This window comes from Dermacentor albipictus, chromosome 6 (assembly GCF_038994185.2).
Source record: "Dermacentor albipictus isolate Rhodes 1998 colony chromosome 6, USDA_Dalb.pri_finalv2, whole genome shotgun sequence".
Taxonomy (NCBI): Eukaryota; Metazoa; Arthropoda; class Arachnida; order Ixodida; family Ixodidae; genus Dermacentor; species Dermacentor albipictus.
The window spans coordinates 122,068,972-122,087,250 of NC_091826.1; the positions used below are offsets into that span (position 1 = coordinate 122,068,972).

The 18,279-nt window shown below is 46.1% G+C and overlaps 1 protein-coding gene across 1 annotated transcript in view; it reads left to right on the forward strand.

Annotated features, from left to right (window-relative positions):
- The window catches only part of LOC135913802 (endothelin-converting enzyme 1-like), a 33,429-nt gene that overhangs the window by 3,255 nt on the left and 11,895 nt on the right, over positions 1-18,279 (forward strand). Inside the window, exons 2-3 of the mRNA XM_065446493.1 lie at positions 21-192; positions 7,595-7,827. Coding sequence (XP_065302565.1) covers positions 21-192; positions 7,595-7,827 — 405 coding nt within the window. The remainder of the gene's footprint in view (positions 1-20; positions 193-7,594; positions 7,828-18,279) is intronic.

The following is an 18,279-nucleotide window of genomic DNA, read 5'->3' on the forward strand; positions in this document are numbered from 1 at the left end:
TTCGTCATTTTTCTACGAAGCGCCCGGCTGCAGAAAAGGAAAAGGAAGACCGAGACCCAGATGCGAACGAGGACCGCGTCTCCAGGGGGTTCAGAGCTCCGCACGCCAGTAGCACCGATGACAACGGATCTGCTGCCTCCGTTTCAAGCCACGTTAAGGACGACGTCAGCCCCGACCCAATACATGCTGCAAGTAAGTTCGAAAGCTCTTATTCAATATTCTCCCGTATTCTCAAATCATCATCGATACTATATTACTCCGCCGCTTCACTCAGTTGTGGCCCTGGAATGTCCGACTCAGTGGACACTACCATGGATGGGTGGATGAATGGATTGATGCATGGACGCTATGAGCGTCCCTTCGAAACGGGGCGGTGGGTTGCGCCCCGAAGGCCTTGTTATTTTGTTTGATGACCTACCTATGATTTGAGCTCTGAGTTGAGCACATGGCCGCCCATCGACTGAAGAAGTCACTACGCTTATCGAGGATTGCCGAGGCGTGTCAGTGAAGTGCAGTGACCACCACTGTCGAAGAGCCCCGCGCTGCCATTCTACTATATCGCAGTGGCGGATAAAATACAAGGAAGACATTACCAGAAGCGGAGTTGTGACTGGTATAGCCAATTGTACAGTATAAAGATAGAGGTTTTAATGAATAAAGAAAAAGTAAAGGAGGTATATGCAAAAGCCTAGAATGCGACAAATGTAACAAAACCTGATTACATCGAGCACTTTAGGCGACTGTTTGTTGAAGACGCGTTTCAAATTGGACACCAATCAATATCATCATTATTATCATCATTGACTTGAGGAGAAGTGTCAAGTAGAGCAACGTTTTAGAATAGAGATGATGGTGACTATTAAATTTTTGTTTATTTAGTAATTAGTCAACTGTCCGTTATCGCCGATATTACATTGCCAAAAAGTTGTCTCCCAATGGTCTTCAATAAAAGTGACTGTACATCATAATTGTACCGGTGGGTTGCAGCGGTGGCGTAGAGGTAGAACACCCGCCTCGCGTGCAAGAGGTCCGTGGTTCGAATCCCGGTGCCGGCAATTTTCCACCGGATTAAAAAAAAAGAAAAAGAAATCCGCGTGTTGATAAAATTGCATAAACAGGCCTGGAGTGTGGCCTGATCCCGGTGACCAGAACCGGTAACGCACTCCCTCACCAGAGCAGGATTGGCCACCCTGGTGCAGTACTTGGCCATAACCTCCTATATGAACAACACAATCAAACCCCGGCCCTCAGTCCCCAGCAGCTGCGAAGCAACTGACCACGGCGGCGGTCAGACCTGCGACGCTGCAGAGGGTGCTAAGAATCACTGGCTCCGCACAGGCCGCCATTGGAATATGAACCTGGCAACGTTTAACGCTAGAACGTTGTCTAGTGAGGCAAGTCTAGCAGTGCTATTAGAGGAATTAGAGGGCAGTAAATGGGATATAATAGGGCTCAGCGAAGTTAGGAGGCCAAAAGAAGCATATACAGTGCTAAAAAGCGGGCACGTCCTGTGCTACCGGGGCTTAGAAGAGAGAAGGGAACTAGGCGTCGGATTCCTGATTAATAAGAATATAGCTGGTAACATACAGGAATTCTATAGCATTAACGAGAGAGTGGCAGGTATTGTTGTGAAACTTAATAAGAGGTACAAAATGAAGGTTGTACAGGTCTACGCCCCTACATCCAGTCGTGATGACCAGGAAGTCGAAAACTTCTATGAAGACGTGGAATCCGCGATGGGTAGAGTGAAAACCAAATCCACTATACTAATGGGCGACTTCACTGCCAAGGTAGGCAAGAAGCAGGCTGGAGACAAGGCAGTGGGGGAATATGGCATAGGCACTAGGAATAGCAGGGGAGAGTTATTAGTAGAGTTTGCGGAACAGAATAATATGAGGATAATGAATACCTTCTTCCGCAAGCGCGATAGCCGAAAGTGGACGTGGAGGAGCCCGAACGGCGAGACTAGAAATGAAATAGACTTCATACTCTGCGCTAACCCTGGCACCATAAAAGATGTGGACGTGCTCGGCAAGGTGCGCTGCAGTGACCACAGGATGGTAAGAACTCGAATTAGCCTAGACCTGAGAAGGGAACGGAAAAAACTGGTACATAACAAGCCGATCAATGAGTTAGCGGTAAGAGGGAAAATAGAGCAATTCCAGATCAAGCTACAGAACAGGTATTCGGCTTTAACTCAGGAAGAGGACCTTAGTGTTGAAGCAATGAACGACAATCTTGTGGACATCATTAAGGAGTGTGCAATGGAAGTCGGTGGTAACTCCGTTAGGCAGGATACCAGTAAACTATCGCAGGAGTCGAAAGATCTGATCAAGAAACGCCAATGTATGAAAGCCTCTAACCCTACAGCTAGAATAGAACTGGCAGAACTTTCGAAGTTAATCAACAAGCGTAAGACAGCTGACATAAGGAAGTATAATATGGATAGAATTGAACATGCTCTCAGGAACGGAGGAAGCCTAAAAACAGTGAAGAAGAAACTAGGAATTGGCAAGAATCAGATGTATGCGTTAAGAGACAAAGCCGGCAATATCATTACTAATATGGATGAGATAGTACAAGTGGCTGAGGAGTTCTATGGAGATTTGTACAGTACCAGTGCCACCCACGACGATAATGGAAGAGAAAATAGTCTAGAGGAATTCGAAATCCCACAGGTAACGCCGGAAGAAGTAAAGAAAGCCTTGGGAGATATGCAAAGGGTGAAGGCAGCTGGGGAGGATCAGGTAACAGCAGATTTGTTGAAGGATGGTGGGCAGATTGTTCTAGAGAAACTGGCCACCCTGTATACGCAATGCCTCATGACTTCGACTGTCCCCGAATCTTGGAAAAATGCTAACATAATCCTAATCCATAAGAAAGGGGACGCCAAAGACTTGTAAAATTATAGACCAATCAGCTTACTCTCCGTTGCCTACAAACTATTTACTAAGGTAATCGCAAATAGAATCAGGAACACCTTAGACTTCTGTCAAGCAAAGGACCAGGCAGGATTCCGTAAAGGCTACTCAACAATAGATCATATTCACACTATCAATCAGGTGATAGAGAAATGTGCGGAATATAACCAACCCTTATATATACCTTTCATTGATTACGAGAAAGCATTTGATTCTGTCGAAACCTCAGCAGTCATGGAGGCATTACGGAATCAGGGTGTAGACGAGCCATATGTAAAAATACTGAAAAATATCTATAGCGGCTCCACAGCCACCATAGTCCTCCATAAAGAAAGCAACAAAATCCCAATAAAGAAAGGCGTCAGGCAGGGAGATACGATCTCTCCAATGCTAGTCACAGCGTGTTTACAGGAGGTATTCAGAGACCTAGATTGGGAAGAAATGGGGATAAAAGTTAATGGAGAATACCTTAGTAACTTGCGATTCGCTGATGATATTGCCTTGCTTAGTAACTCAGGGGACCAACTGCAATGCATGCTCACTGACCTGGAGAGGCAAAGCAGAAGAGTGGGTCTAAAAATTAATCTGCAGAAAACTAAAGTAATGTTTAACAGTCTCGGAAGAGAACAGCAGTTTACAATAGGCAGCGAGGCACTGGAAGTCGTAAGGGAATACATCTACTTAGGGCAGGTAGTGACTGCGGATCCGGATCATGAGACAGAAATAATCAGAAGAATAAAAATGGGCTGGGGTGCGTTTGGCAGGCATTCTCAGATCATGAACAGCAGGTTGCCATTATCCCTCAAGAGAAAAGTGTATCATAGCTGTGTCTTACCAGTACTCACCTACGGGGCAGAAACCTGGAGGCTTACGAAAAAGGTTCTACTCAAATTGAGGACGACGCAACGAGCTATGGAAAGAAGAATGATAGGTGTAACGTTAAGGGATAAGAAAAGAGCAGATTGGGTGAGGGAACAAACGCGAGTTAATGACATCTTAGTTGAAATCAAGAAAAAGAAATGGGCATGGGCAGGACATGTAATGAGGAGGGAAGATAACCGATGGTCATTAAGGGTTACGGACTGGATTCCAAAGGAAGGGAAGCGTAGCAGGGGACGGCAGAAAGTTAGGTGGGCGGATGAGATTAAGAAGTTTGCAGGGACGGCATGGCCACACTTAGTACATGACCGGGGTTGTTGGAGAAATATGGGAGAGGCCTTTGCCCTGCAGTGGGCCTAACCAGACTGATGATGATGATGATGACATCATAATAGCACTGAGCTTCATTGCGTGTCTTGTAAATGCCCAGCCGCGCTGACAGGATTTATTCGGAAAGGCTCCTTTATGATTCGCGTGCGCACGCTAACGCGAGCTCCACGTTCTCGAAATAAACGTTCGTTATTTTACGATACTGACAGCGTCCTGCTTTAAAAAGAAGTTTCGTCTTCTAAAACACCGTAATTACAGAGCTGTAATGTACAACTACAGGGTCCGATCGCAGCATTTTTGATGGGCGTAGGTCATCGGTGACATTTTGAAAGTTAGTTTTTTTTTATGTCTGCATAAGTTGCACTTCACGCATTCATGCCGGTGAGCTGTTCACGCAGTTCATTTGCGAAATTCGCAGATATGAACCGCTATTGCTTATACTTATAGTCTGCAACACTACCATCAGAACAATATGGCCGCTTAATACAGGGTGTTTCAGAGGATAGTTTCACTTCCTTTTTTAATTGTCTCCGGCAGGTATCACACTTCTAGTACATGAGCTGGTCTACTAGAAGGGGCGAACATTACTTGCACAAAAACTTGCCATGCGGAATCGACTAATTAGCAAAAGTTCGTTAATTCGCGTTTTAAGTAATTGTCTTATGTGGCACATATTGCAGCTTCCAAATTTTAGCGGGAGAGACTGAAAGACATATCCACTTGAAAACAATTGTAAGGATCGCACCATTTGCGAGATATGCGCCATCAAACTTGCTGTAAAAATACACTCTCCTTCCACTTACCTTAACCAAACGTCGTATTATGCATTGAAGCACAAAACTACTGGAACGTCAGTGCATTTCTCCGCAACGTTTAGCAATTGATATCTCTAAACTAGTATCATCCTAAGAATTCTTTCTAAGTGGATCTGCTTTGCGAACTCCCCGGCTAAAAATAGTGATTTGCAATACGTACCATACAGTAATCAGTTAAAAACTTAGTGAATGTTTGGTAGTTCGTCGCTTATGCGTTTCAAGTTTTTGTGCAAGTGATGTCCGCCTCTTCAAACATACCAGCTCATGGACTACAATTGTGCTACCTGCCACAAGAAATTACAAAGAAATTGAAAGTGTTCGCTCAAACACCACGTAGATTTAGTTGAGGTTCATAGGTTCCGATTCATTGTTAATATCAAAATTATTACAAAATTATTATTGTTCGTGTCACATAAATAATAGAAATTTGGGACATTTTGTTGAGTCCATCCGTTCCGCTTCGACTTGGTACACTGCTGTTTTAGCATTCCAAAGACTGCTAAATTCGAGATTCCCGCTATGACAAAAAAATTGACGCAGATGGCCACTAGATGAACTCAACCAGCAAATGAGTAGTCACGCGCGTCACCCGCGCTGCGCGAGTACAGCGCAGCGCGGGTATCTGTGTCTGTCAGTGTGTGTGTGGGAGAGAGAGAGCGAGAATTTAATCACATGGTCTATGTAACCGGAATTCGACATCTTCAGGTGGACTATACCTGGAGAGTTAGGCTCAACTTGCATGGCGAAATGTCCTTCACATAGAAATTAACTACAAAGATTTATTAACTGTTCGATTGTGACCTTTAAGGAGCACGTTGCAATGCAAAATTGAAGACCAGCGGTCGTGAATTTGTCTGTGTAGCCAAAAACATAGAATAAAAGCTCCCATTCTAGTATATTAGAATTGTTATATTTATTCTTGCATGCCTACACAAAAAATGGGACAAAAGCCAAAGGTGCTTTATACATCTTTTGCTTCTGTTAGAGATATCTGTCCTCAAAATCCTGATGATTCGTGGTTCCCGTTCTGGTCATCCAAAATTGCTAGAAAGCAGAAAAATATTTGGGAAAAGTTTGGAAAAAGGAAACTTTTTTATATACTTTACTCGAATGTCTACGTATTTCCTGCTTTTGCGCAATACAGGTGTTGCACCAACAGCCTATGCAACGGAACTTTAGTTGCTTAAGCATACTGCTGACACTTATGCCTTTTTATAACATTGATCTTTTCGGTCCGCATTGTTCATGAATGACATACTTAATTCTACTCGACTATTTTGTCTGTAAAAATAACGAAGATGCATTATTTCACCGAGAAATAAGCATTTGTAAGGAATTGAGCAGCGCCTGTCGGAACAGACTGATGAACTACAGTAAAAACGAATGCGCAATTTAAAATTAGTTTTTAACTGTGCTTCAGCCATTCTTCAATGTGCCACTCTTCGTTGAACATCGTTGGTGCCAGCTTAGGCCACTGGGTTTGTGCCACTTTTTATGGGACGTTCTTGAATGAGTATCTTCGACGCCAACTAGGGTCACTGAGTTTGCAGTGCTGCGCATGCGCCGCCATTCGGTGAACCTCAACTTGACGCCAACAGTGATCACTAGGTATACGCGCTGCTATAGGTATATGTCGCCTCTTCAATCAGAAAAAAAAAAGACACTTAAGATTCCTCCGATTCTGGGCGGATTGCACCCGACCCCATACATTCGCCTAATCTTGTCTGCGTATGCATTCAAAGACGTGTCACGCGCCTACTTTGTGGCGGCGCCGCTGGGTGGGGCGTGTGTCCAGCGGGGAACGCGAGAAAGGAGCCCGGCTACGTACACGCGTCAATCATTCCCTGTCTCAGCGGTGGAAATACGGCATGTCGCTACATTTCCTCAATGCTAGTCGCATAAACATCAACATTTATCATGAGATGGGCGTTCTAGATTTTTTTTTTGTGCAGGGGCTCTTTTCGTTTCAAAGTAGCTTTTGTTCAGTAGGCTTCAAAAGTTTACTGACCGTAGGACTCGAGGAAAAGCTAACTATTTCCTCTACTTGGGCATGTAGCACGACTATTTCCAGCTTGTGCTAGTGCAAGCTAAAATCTTAGTTTTGTACGAGTTTGCTGGCTACGGCAACCAGCTACTAGGACATTCTTCTCGCAGATTCCGTAGCGGCGGCGTCAAATTTCGCAGTCTTGATGCCATGAGGTAGTATATCAGGGCTTTTTGGCCAGCTGTCTGTTCCTAAGCTCACGTATAGCTGCAGCTAGAATGGCGTTCATATTCAGTTAAGTTTGCCTGAGCTACGCTGGCTAACGCTTCCAGGGCTAATCTTTTACACTTGTACCCAAGAAAGTGACTGGAGCCGTGGCGCCGGTGCTTTTGTCCGCTGTCATCACCCTTTACCTTATTTCTAGATTGCAACTGAGCGTAACTGTTAACGTCCGGTATTCTTTGTCTAGTTATATTGTCTTTTACTTCGTGTGTATGCGACTCCTCGGATATCCCTATTGTTCTCGCGGGTAGACAATTCAACGTTTTCTTAAATCCCCAGTCCGTAAAACTTCTGACGCCGACTTCACTGTAGTCTACTGCCGGCATCGTTCGAGCTACAGCCAGTTCACAAGCCTGGTTCTCATGATGTCTGATGTTTGACAGTGCGCCCAGGTGCAACCGTGGCGGGTGACGGGAGAGGGGCGAGGGGCGAGGACCCAAGGCCTTCAAGCAGAGTCTCCGAATTGGAAGAGGACGGTGGCGCAGAGCAACGTGGCACTGACGTTGAGGAGAAAGCGGGATCCTATTCTGCAGCGTCAGAACCCGTGGAAGGAGAGAGACGCCCACGGCCAGGCGCTAAAGATCCTGCTAAAGAGCGCCTTCGGCCCGTTGAAAGAGTGAGTAACGTAATACCCTGACAAATGGCCCACCCGCGAATCACAGGCAGCCTACCGTAGTTCTCGCGTTTATATCGTTTGGCAAAACAATGAATGTTTACCCAGCTTTATGAATATCAAACTACGATGTGGCAAATTAGTTCTCGGAAAGCCCGCAAGGTACAGAAACGCGCCTGAAAGGAAGCAAAGATGACCAATCTTTCCCCTACTGAAAAATGGGGGCAAGCGAAGCTTGTCGTGCGTGCATCTGACCTTCGTCACGGTTAGGTAACCCACAATAACGGTGCCTGATTGATTCGGCCTCCTGTTTCTTCAGCTCGGGATCTCCTTCTCGTTGCTGTCGTGTTGCCTCGGGTTGGTCGGCTCTAACGGCTGGATTGGCATGCTGACGGCGAGCCCTTTCATGGGCGAGTTCTCGCTGCCGCTTAGCGAGCGCTGCCCCTTCCTCAGGGGAACGCAAGACGCGTGGCCGTCACATCCGTTTCCCGAGAATTAACTGTACAGAAACGAAGCCAACGCAGCGTGCGCGACACTCTTTCCTTCCCTTTCATTCCCCGGAGGAAGCGAAACGGCTCTGATTGGTTGCGCGCTTAGCGTGAGCGTGCGTCTATGCAGCTAGAATCCTTTCTAATGACTCACGCTTCGGCGCCGGCGCAGCCGTCAACTCGTAAACCGCTTTTTCCCACAACTGCTCTGCTCGGGGAGCAACTGGATTTTTCTGGGTGACCACGACAACGGCCCTTGTGAGTCAATAGAAGCTTCGCTTGAAAAATTGGAGGACGCTTAAGCTTCGCCTTCAAGAGTGGAACGCGATAGCGTTATGGAACCCCGTTTGAACCACCCACTCAGTCGCTCGGCATGCGCTTGAGTCATACAATGACGAAACGAGCGCCTGAGCAAGCGGAACTAACCAAAGAACTCGGTGTCTCGGAGAGAAACGATCTACGCGAGCCAAACGTCGTAATTGGCATGGACAGCCGGGCCGCGATGCCCCATGAAGGCGGACGCGATCATGGGGCTGACGCCGTAGATCTGACGCCTCGATGGGATCGTCCTCTATCTCGCTTGGGAGCACTACGCAGACGCATGGCTCATCACCAGCAGCACGGCACATATCGCAGGGGACGCTTTCCCACCAGACGCGCTATGGCGCAGCGATCCCGTCAGAGGCTTCCCGCATCGAACGCTGCACCTAGGAATCGCGCTGTGAGCGGAAAGAGGAGCCGCGTCGCGCGGGCGAGTGGCGCGCCACTTGTCGGGGCAGCGCCGTACATTGCGAGGAGAGGGTCTTCTGTGTTTGCCGCAAGATGGCTCTGCGTGTGCGCAGAAGAAATGTTGCGGAAACGTGGCTTTCATGGGCCGATCCCACAGGTAGCGCACAGGAAACGCACAGGAAACGCGGCTTCTTTCATGGGCCGATCCCACAGGTAGCGCACAGCCGCGCCAAAGAAAGATATATAATTGCCTGGTTTCTCTTATTGTTTTGCACTTTTACTTTTTTTGTCCGAGAAGATTTAACATAAAACGCATGCGCTGTCGGCGTTTTGTTTCATGGCATTTGTTTGTGAGCTGCCATTCTCGAAATTCCGAAGAATAACTGAATAATTTTGTTGAGAATGTAAGACAAGATGCGTGCAATTTTATTGATAGAATAGTATATATTTAGGTATATGTGTGCACCACGCCTTGGTAAGTAACGCGCATATACCACATGCCATTTACTAATACATGGCGTATGCATGTACATAAATATATACGGCAATTTTCGCTCACGGGACGCCAATGCCAGCGCCGATGCCGAAGCCGCATTTTCTGCGACAGGGGGCCCTTAACGTGGTCGCGCTAAAGACAGTAGCCATCCGACCGCAAGAGGCACCTAAATTATTCGCTAGTGTGCGCCTGATTGAGCAGCAATCGCCGGATTCCCTCGCGTGCTTTCACTAGCACATAAATCGTACGACCCGCGGCGCCGGTGTTATTGCGCTTGGACTTTATACGTAACATCATGGCGACGGCAAAAATGCGCCTGTACTGCCCATATAATTATTATCGCAATAAAAGGAAACCCCTTGCGGGATCCAGGACATTGGTCCTGGATCAACGCATTTCCGATGCCATTGGTCGACCACTTCAGATAACCAGCTAATATATCTGCAAAACGCAATTTGTCTTCGTTTTCTTTTCATCCTCTTGCGTCGTTTGTCTGGTTTCGCGTTGTTTGACAAAATGAAACGCACATTACCTCGGTCTCGTTCGTATACCTTATTGCAAAAGCAGCCCGCATGACTTTCTAAGACAAAGGTGGATAAACGAATAATGGACGGCTCTTATTTATATATTTATTTTATTGTACCCTCAAGAATGAAGTATTACAGAGGGAAGTGGATAAAAACATAGCAAGTAAATAACAGAACGGCAGAAAATTGTTTGTTATTACTGCAAAATTGATTAGTTAATCGTGTCCGGGAGTGATGAGTTCTGATAAAGCCGAACGATACCTTGAGTTGCCCTTGATTGCGACAACTGCGCCTGGAAGGTGCTGGTCCCAGATGGATGAGGCGTACTCCATTTTACTCCTAATAAACGTCTTGTATAGGATTAGTCTTAATGATGTAGGAGCAGAAAAAAAATTTCGGCGGAGGTAATATAGCATGCGGTTAGTATTGTTAATTATCTTATCGATGTACAACGACCAGGAAACTGACGAGGTTATGTGGACGCCTAGGTATGTATAGGAGGTTAGGACGTCTAGGGGAGCATCATTAAGGTAACAGTTCACCGGAGGAATATTGCTGCGAGTAACACGCATACATTTAGATTTAATTACGTCAAGTTGCATTAACCATACGTCCCACCAGTTAGAGATAGCGTTTATATCGTCTTGTAAAATTTTTTTAGCAGATTTGTCCGAGATTTGATGGAGGATAACACACTCATCTGCGAAAACATAAATATTAGAGAAAACGTCATTAGGCGAATCGTTAATGCAAATGAGGAAAATAAAAGGGCCTATAACTGACCCCTGGGGCACACCAGAGTCTACGGGATTAAATGGAGATATGTTTGTTTGACACAACATACTGTGACCGATTAAGGAGAAAATGCTCAAGCCATGCAAACAGGTTAGGATCAAGATTAAGTTTACTAAGTTTAAATTGGAACAATTCATGACACACTTTGTCAAAGACCTTGGCGAAATTGAAGAAAACACAGTCTGCGAATGAACTTGGAAGGAAGGCTCGGAGCGAAGCAGCCTTTTCGCATCCCACTATTATTGTTACAAACAGCTAGGTGACAATCCATTCATTTCCCCAGATCGGCACCCCCTGTAAATAACGCGCGAATGCCGGGCTCCTTTTTCCCTATTCGTCAGATACCGGCAATACTAGTCCCTCCGGTCAGTCAGAGAAGCCTAATTTTATCATTAACTAGTCAACAAGAAGAACCAGCCAACAAAAAAAATTTCACGTTTTAAACAGCATATTTATTGACAGGGCATGACATTGTGATCCATTTGTGGTCGCACACCGAAAAAGCCACGCTCCTAATTTCCCTCAAGTATGCCTTTCATCCTGAGCACGCTACATATCGGCGTAATAAAGGATTGGCTTTAATTTCACCTCACGCACCCAAGTCGACTTGCCCTTTCAAACACTGCTTTTGTCGAACGCTGTGAATTCACTGCGCACCTGACCTGGCCATAGTTCCCTTCTAATCGCCTACTACATGCCCATGGAACTTTCGTCGCTCAAAGACCTCAACAGTAGAGAGAGGGATAATTTCACGCCAACTTTACCAGTCTTGGCACTCGATCATTGGCGAGTTCTTCGGAATACTGCAGCCGCTTCAGTACAACATGAAAAAAAAGTTTATCGAAATACTTTTACCGAAATTTCTCAGCGGTTCCAGCACCACTGAAACTTTCTCATAAGGGGCGAAAGTACACGTCATAAAACGCTTTGCGACAAACTGCTGCTCCATAATGAGGAAATTAAAACATACTCTTCTCTAGATGACGGAACTAGCCTTTACGCCTTAGACGGCATTAATCGGTTATTAGCCATTCCTAGATATTTATGAGCCGTTAAATATAGGCAAAGCGGTCCATAATTGACCTATTTAAGGGCGTCATTCAAAAACGTAAACTTAATATGACCTCAAGGCGCAATAGATTTATCTCGTGCGAAAAATATTTTCAGACATACATGTTGTGCGCCAGTGCACAGAGGTGAGAATAAATATAAATTAATTATTGAAGTCTAATTGCCGCCAATTGAAGTCTAAGATGTTGCTAGTAAAAATTACCTAAGCAGTGCACCTTATGACGCATTCTATAACTTCAAAACTCAAAAGTTTCGCCAAAGTGCTTTTTCTTTTCAGCGGGAAAGAAAACTCCAGTTTTCTGGCACTGCTCTTGAAATATGCATCATGTTTCGGCTTCGCCGCAAAGCGTTCGGCACATGAACATGACCGTTCTTGTGCCGATAAAGGGGCGTATATAAGGAGCCTAGACTGGTTCGTTTTTCCGCCATTTTCTTGTCGGCCAAAAAAATTTCTCCAGCCCTGTTAGCAGTGTCAGTGAAGCCCAACAACCTCAGGTCGCTAGTAGCACTAGGCATGCCAATGGAGCAGTAAGAATGCTGTCTAGAGTAATCGCCCTACAGGGGGTTGGAGGAATGCCGACCTTGTGATGCACAGAATGCCTTCAAAACTTGTGAAAGAGAGATAAACAACTGAAACGTACGCCTACTCTTATTTGACAACCGCCGATATATTGTTATTGCTATTTGTTTCACCTAAAGGATAGACAAATTCTAATCAAGGCGGGAATCCATGGAGTTTTAAGATTTTATGCACTTCTTTGCACCATTGGCACGACAGCATGCGAACTTCAGTCAAAATGTAACGGGGTACCTTGTGAACAATGTGGAAACGCTTCGTAAATTTTTATGTACTTTTTTTTCTAATTAAGGGCAAGTAGATATTATCAGTATGACAGTACACCCTGCTGCCCCGTCCCGTGCATAAGTCAACAGCCGCTTCTTGTTTATTATTTTTTATTTTCTGTTGAGTGTGTGTATCGATAGGGATTGAACAAGGAATGCTTGAAGCTGGAACCAACCTTTTGACAAAGCAATTTGTCTTGAGCTAGACCCTTGCTTAAACGTTGTCTGCGGCCTCAAGCACGCGCGCTTCCACCATGGTTCGTTACTTCGAAACTCTGCATTCCGGTGAACTTCTGTCTTATTGTACGCCTCAAATGTAAAACGTTAGCTAAAAGCACACTTTTACGAGTTTAAAATTCAAGTATTCAATATTAGACAATTATTTGCAAAAATGTAAGAACACGTAACGTATAAACGCAATGTTGGTGGCCGTGGGCTCAGCGCTGCGTATTTAAATGAACATTGGGGTTCAATGAGCACGGACCTCTTTAATAAACGTAGTTTATCAATAAGAGTTTCATTTCTTCCGACATACGAGCACTGGGCACAGCTTTAACACTTGTTCAATATTTGCTCGGTACGCTTCTTTTTCGCGACCACCTCCCCAAAACAGGCCTTAAACTCGTCAAGAAAAAGTTCCCGCGCCGAAAGCGCGTGCTCGTGATTCTCGTACCAGATGAGTGAGGTATCGGTCCGGGAGAACACCACATTGGTGGGCTGAGCGGTTGCATCCCACACGTTGGAATTTCTCAATCGTTTGTAGGGGACGAGCCACTCGTCGGCATCTTCTCTCGGTTTTCCCCCTAAGGCGGGTGGGACTCGGTACTACTGCAGTAGACTGCTGGGCTATGCCTTTGGAGCGGCTCTTCCTTCAGGCATGTCGAAAACGGTCACGGCAATTGGCCGGAGACGGGCAAATCGGCGGCTTCGACAAAGCTTCAGCAATGATTGTTCGGTTGTTGTGAACGCTTACCCAGAATCTCCACCACTCTGTTACGCGCGAAGGAGACCATATATAACCTTTAAGGCTGAAGGGGGCCGTTTCTTTCTGGACGCTGAGGTGAGCTCAAGAGCGGCCAGCTGGTTGAATGTCTCAACGTCGTCCTTGTAGCGATCTGGTGGAATGGCGTCGACACGACGCCGGCCGAGGGGCAGGCTTAAGGAGCGGGCATAACGGCTGGGTCACGCGAGGAGCACCGCAGAAGGAAGGAGTAATGTTTCATTAACAAGGACCAAAAACTGGACCTCTTCGATCAAGCAATCCCGGGCTCTCCGGAATTCGTCTGCGACCTTCGGTCTGAATAGCCCTAGCAGGAGAGTGCGTCATGGTTGTTGTGTCGGCCGCGGAAGGCGGCGGGGGCCCGGCGTCCGGAGAGCGCGCGGCGAGCGCCGGCAACGCCAACCCGAGAGAGGGAGGCGGTGAGACGACCGCTCTAGAGCAAACCACACAAAGGACTGGAACGGCAAGCGGCCATTTAATACACGAAGACTTCTCTGCCAGATGTCACCACCTCTTTGGTCGAAGCCAAACACGTGACCGAAAGGGGTGCGCCATCTAGCCAAACTAGACCAGAACATGATTAAGCAGTGAACATGAGGTCCCTCAGAGGGAGACACTATACCACATAATCCCCCTCTGGAAAATAAGAGTAACTATTCAGTGAAACGCACACTCGAAGCGCACATACTTGAGGCCAAGAATAATTTCTGTCCGTCCCCCCAAGTTCACACACAAGCGCGTCAGTCTTTGGAGGCACAAAAACACAGACATTCTTTGACGCACTAGTGTCCAGGCGCTTCCAGTACGTTAGCACTTCACAAGGAAATATTAACTTGTCCCACTGCACTGCAGACAATTCAATACAGAACTCGATAAGCAACAGACGGTAGAAGTTTCACTGCATCACACCTGAAGAAAGATACATTGTACACCTGTATTAAAACGGAAACACATGACACTATCTCTGTAATGTCACGGCGGGACCCCTAGCCGTGGCACCTCAGGGAAGACACTAGGCCCCACAGTTAACAAAATCATCAAGCCACGGAGGCCATTTCTTGCTGCGGTGAGGGCGTGTTGATGATGACTGTGATGAGGGCGTGGACGAACTTTGGGGGTTGCGACGCGTGTCATTGTGTCGACGTGTCGACATTGAAGACCCAGTCGTCCCACTATTGTTTCCCTTCCCCTGGTTTGACTTGAGGAAGAAAAGTGTGCTGTTGAAAATTATGGTGTTTTACATGCCAAAACCACTTCCTGATAATGAGGCACGTCGTAGTGGAGGACTCCGGAAATTTTGAGCACCTGGGGTTCCTTAACGTGCACCTAAATCTAAGTACACGGGTATTTTCGCATTGCACCCCCAACGAAATGCGGCCGCCGTCGCCGGGATTCGATCGCGCGACCTCGTGCTCAGTAGCCTAACACCATAGCCACTGAGCAACCACGGCAGGTAAAGAGCTGTGCCATTCCGCTACATGATTACGCAACCAAAAGTTACTAATATCTATATTTGAATGAGGTTGACGACCATGAAGTAGGAAAGCTGGGAGAGACCCGTTGTAGCTTGTGGCGTAATCCTATAGGAACCTAAGAATCATGTAATGCTTTTCGAAGCAGCTCGACCTTGAAGCCTGGCTACCTGCAAATGTTCCTTAATGACTCGGTTGAGCCTTTCTATTTGAGTGTTTCCCTGAGGATAATAGCTCGAGGAGAAAAAATGATCAATTCCCTTTTCCTTTAGGTAATCCTGGAATTGTTTTGAGGCAGACAGTGGACCATTGTCCGTAACTATAGAGTCTGGTAACCCTCCACGACTGAAAGGCCAGCCAAGAAGCTTAATGACATCATCTGTAGAGATGGAATTAGCACCAAGTACTTCTGGTCACTTTGAGTAATAATCAACTAAAGTTACTGGATACCTAGGGTAGGACGTGTTCAATGGACCAGTGATGTCCATTCTCAATTTCATACAAGCCCCGTTTGGCCATTCGACTGGCTGTACTGTCGCTACATGAGGCTTTGCCGACTTGTCTGCCAGCTGAAATACATGCCAATGCTTTACTTACTGCTCTACAGTACTATCCATCTGAGGCCAACAATAGCGTTCACGGAGAAGCTGCCTGGTACGTAATATACCCTGATAATTTTCATGTGCCAACTGAAGAAATGTAGGTACGAGAACACTGGGTATTGCCACACGATCACCACGCATGAGTAATTTATCTACAAAAGATAATTCTTCATTTACATGAAAATAAGCTATTAAAGCATTGCCTATGTTTTTCTTATAAGGCCAACCCTCTCACAGGCATTTATTGACTTTCTAAAGAGTACTCTGTACTCGTTGCAAGCTGCACTGTTTCTTTGTCAACCAACGACGTAACTAGGTGTACTATTTCTTTATCCTGACATGCTGAATCGTGTACTGGAAGTCTAGACAAGGCATCAGCTACTATATTTTCTTATCTTTTGCAATATTCAACCTGAAAGTTGTAATACAGAAGCCTGGCTGGCCATCTCGAAATGCGAAGAGGTCGACTACCTCAGCAATCAGCGGCCAGTAAAGAAACTACAGCTTCATAATCAGTTCTAAGAGTGAAACGGTTACGCCAGAGGTAAACGGGCCATTTTTCGCACGCAAACAGACATGCTAGAGCTTGACGCTTGCGTACAGAAAACTTCCTTTCTGTAACCAACGCAGTTCTAGAGCCAAATGCTACATTTCAAGCTTAGAACCATACGGTTGTTGTAACACAGCACCAACGTCATATGCATCAGTCGCCACTACTACAGGCAGTTCAGGATTGAAGACCTTAATGATAGGAGAACATGTAAAAGGAGCTTTCAAATGATTGAAGCTGCGTTGGGCATCATCAGACAAAGCAAAACTTTGCCCTTCTCTGAGCATGAAGCGAAGCCGTTCTACCAAATCCGCGTAATGATCAATGAACATGGCATAATAACTAGCTAATCATAGAAAAGATTGCAATGACTTAATATCTGTAGGAGCAGGCGCATTCAGGATTGCTTTTACCTTGCTCTCCATAGGCGAAATACCTTCAGCTGAAGTTCTATGGCCCAGAAAAGTCGGCTCTCTGAGAAGACACATTTTTCATTAAGTTTCATACCACTGTTCTAAATGCAAACTAGGACTTCTCTCAAGTTAGCATGATGCTCAGGTTGTGTCTGGCCTCACCAAAATGTCATCAAAGTAACAGACAACATTCTTATAACTTCAAAATTTGTGCCATTTTCTGAAATACTGCTTGCACCCATGCCAACCGAAAACAGACACGTTTGAATCTAAATAAACCTTCATGCGTTATGAATGTAGTCCAATCTCTACTATCTTCTTCCAGTAACAGCTGATGATAAGCAGATGTTAGATCTAGCTTAGAAAAATAAGTGGCATCATGAAACATCTGTAATATTTCCTCTACATGCGGCAAAGGATACCCATAAACGACAATTGCCTTATTTCGTTCCCACAGGTCGAAACAGAGCCGTATGGCTCCATCCTTTTTGCGCACCACAAGGAGTGGAAACACCCACTCAGAAGCCTTGACTCGCTCGATGACGTCGCAGTCCTCGAGACGTCGCAGTTCATTTGTGACCTGGTCACGGAAAGGCAGGGGAAGTCTGCGCAACTTTGAAGATACTGGTGGGACAGATTGCTGCCGATGAATTCAGTGCACAAAGTTTTTGACGAGACCCAACTCGCCACCGAAGAGGTGATCAAAACCTGGAGGTACACCTGCGGGGTTTCGTACTGAAGGAAGCGATGCCAGGCGACACGTGATCTGTATACCCAGGCGTTGAATGGCGTCTAGTCTCAGCAGCGATGTTCCTCTAGTCGGTACGTGGAACGTGACGTAGCGCGACCTTTGGAAAAACTGGACAGCGGCTTGAAACAGACCTAGAATGTCGATGCGCTGCTTGGAGAAATTTCTCAAGTCCACTTTTGTTTTTGACAGCCTGTGCTGTCCACCAAAATGATTTCTAAAATCTTCAGCAGTCATCAATGACACAGATGCTCCCGTGTCCACCAGCACACGCATGGAGACGCCCCTAACTGCGACCTGAACTACCCAATCTTTTTTAGTTTCAAAAGGGCTTACCGTAAAGACAGGCGCGGACGGCTGCCCTGCGGAAGTTGACGAAGACAGTGCCTATGCGGAAGAGACATTCTACACATCTGTTCGGGTCTTTCGGCATACTGATGATTCGTGCGGCCACACCAGTCACATGCACGACATTCTAAATCAAGGTCTTTCTACGCATCCAGGTCTTCCTGGTAATTTACCGAGGACTGCGAAACACCACTGTTCCCGGAGGAGCCTCGCGAGAAATGTCGGCCATCTTGGCGGCTTCCCAAAAGAAGTTGGCCATCTTCATGGCCTCCCGGACGAAGTCGGACATCTTGGCGGCTTCCCAGCAGAAGTCGCCCATCTTGTCCCGTCAACGGAACGCCATGTTGGGATGCCTTGATCCTTTGTACACTTT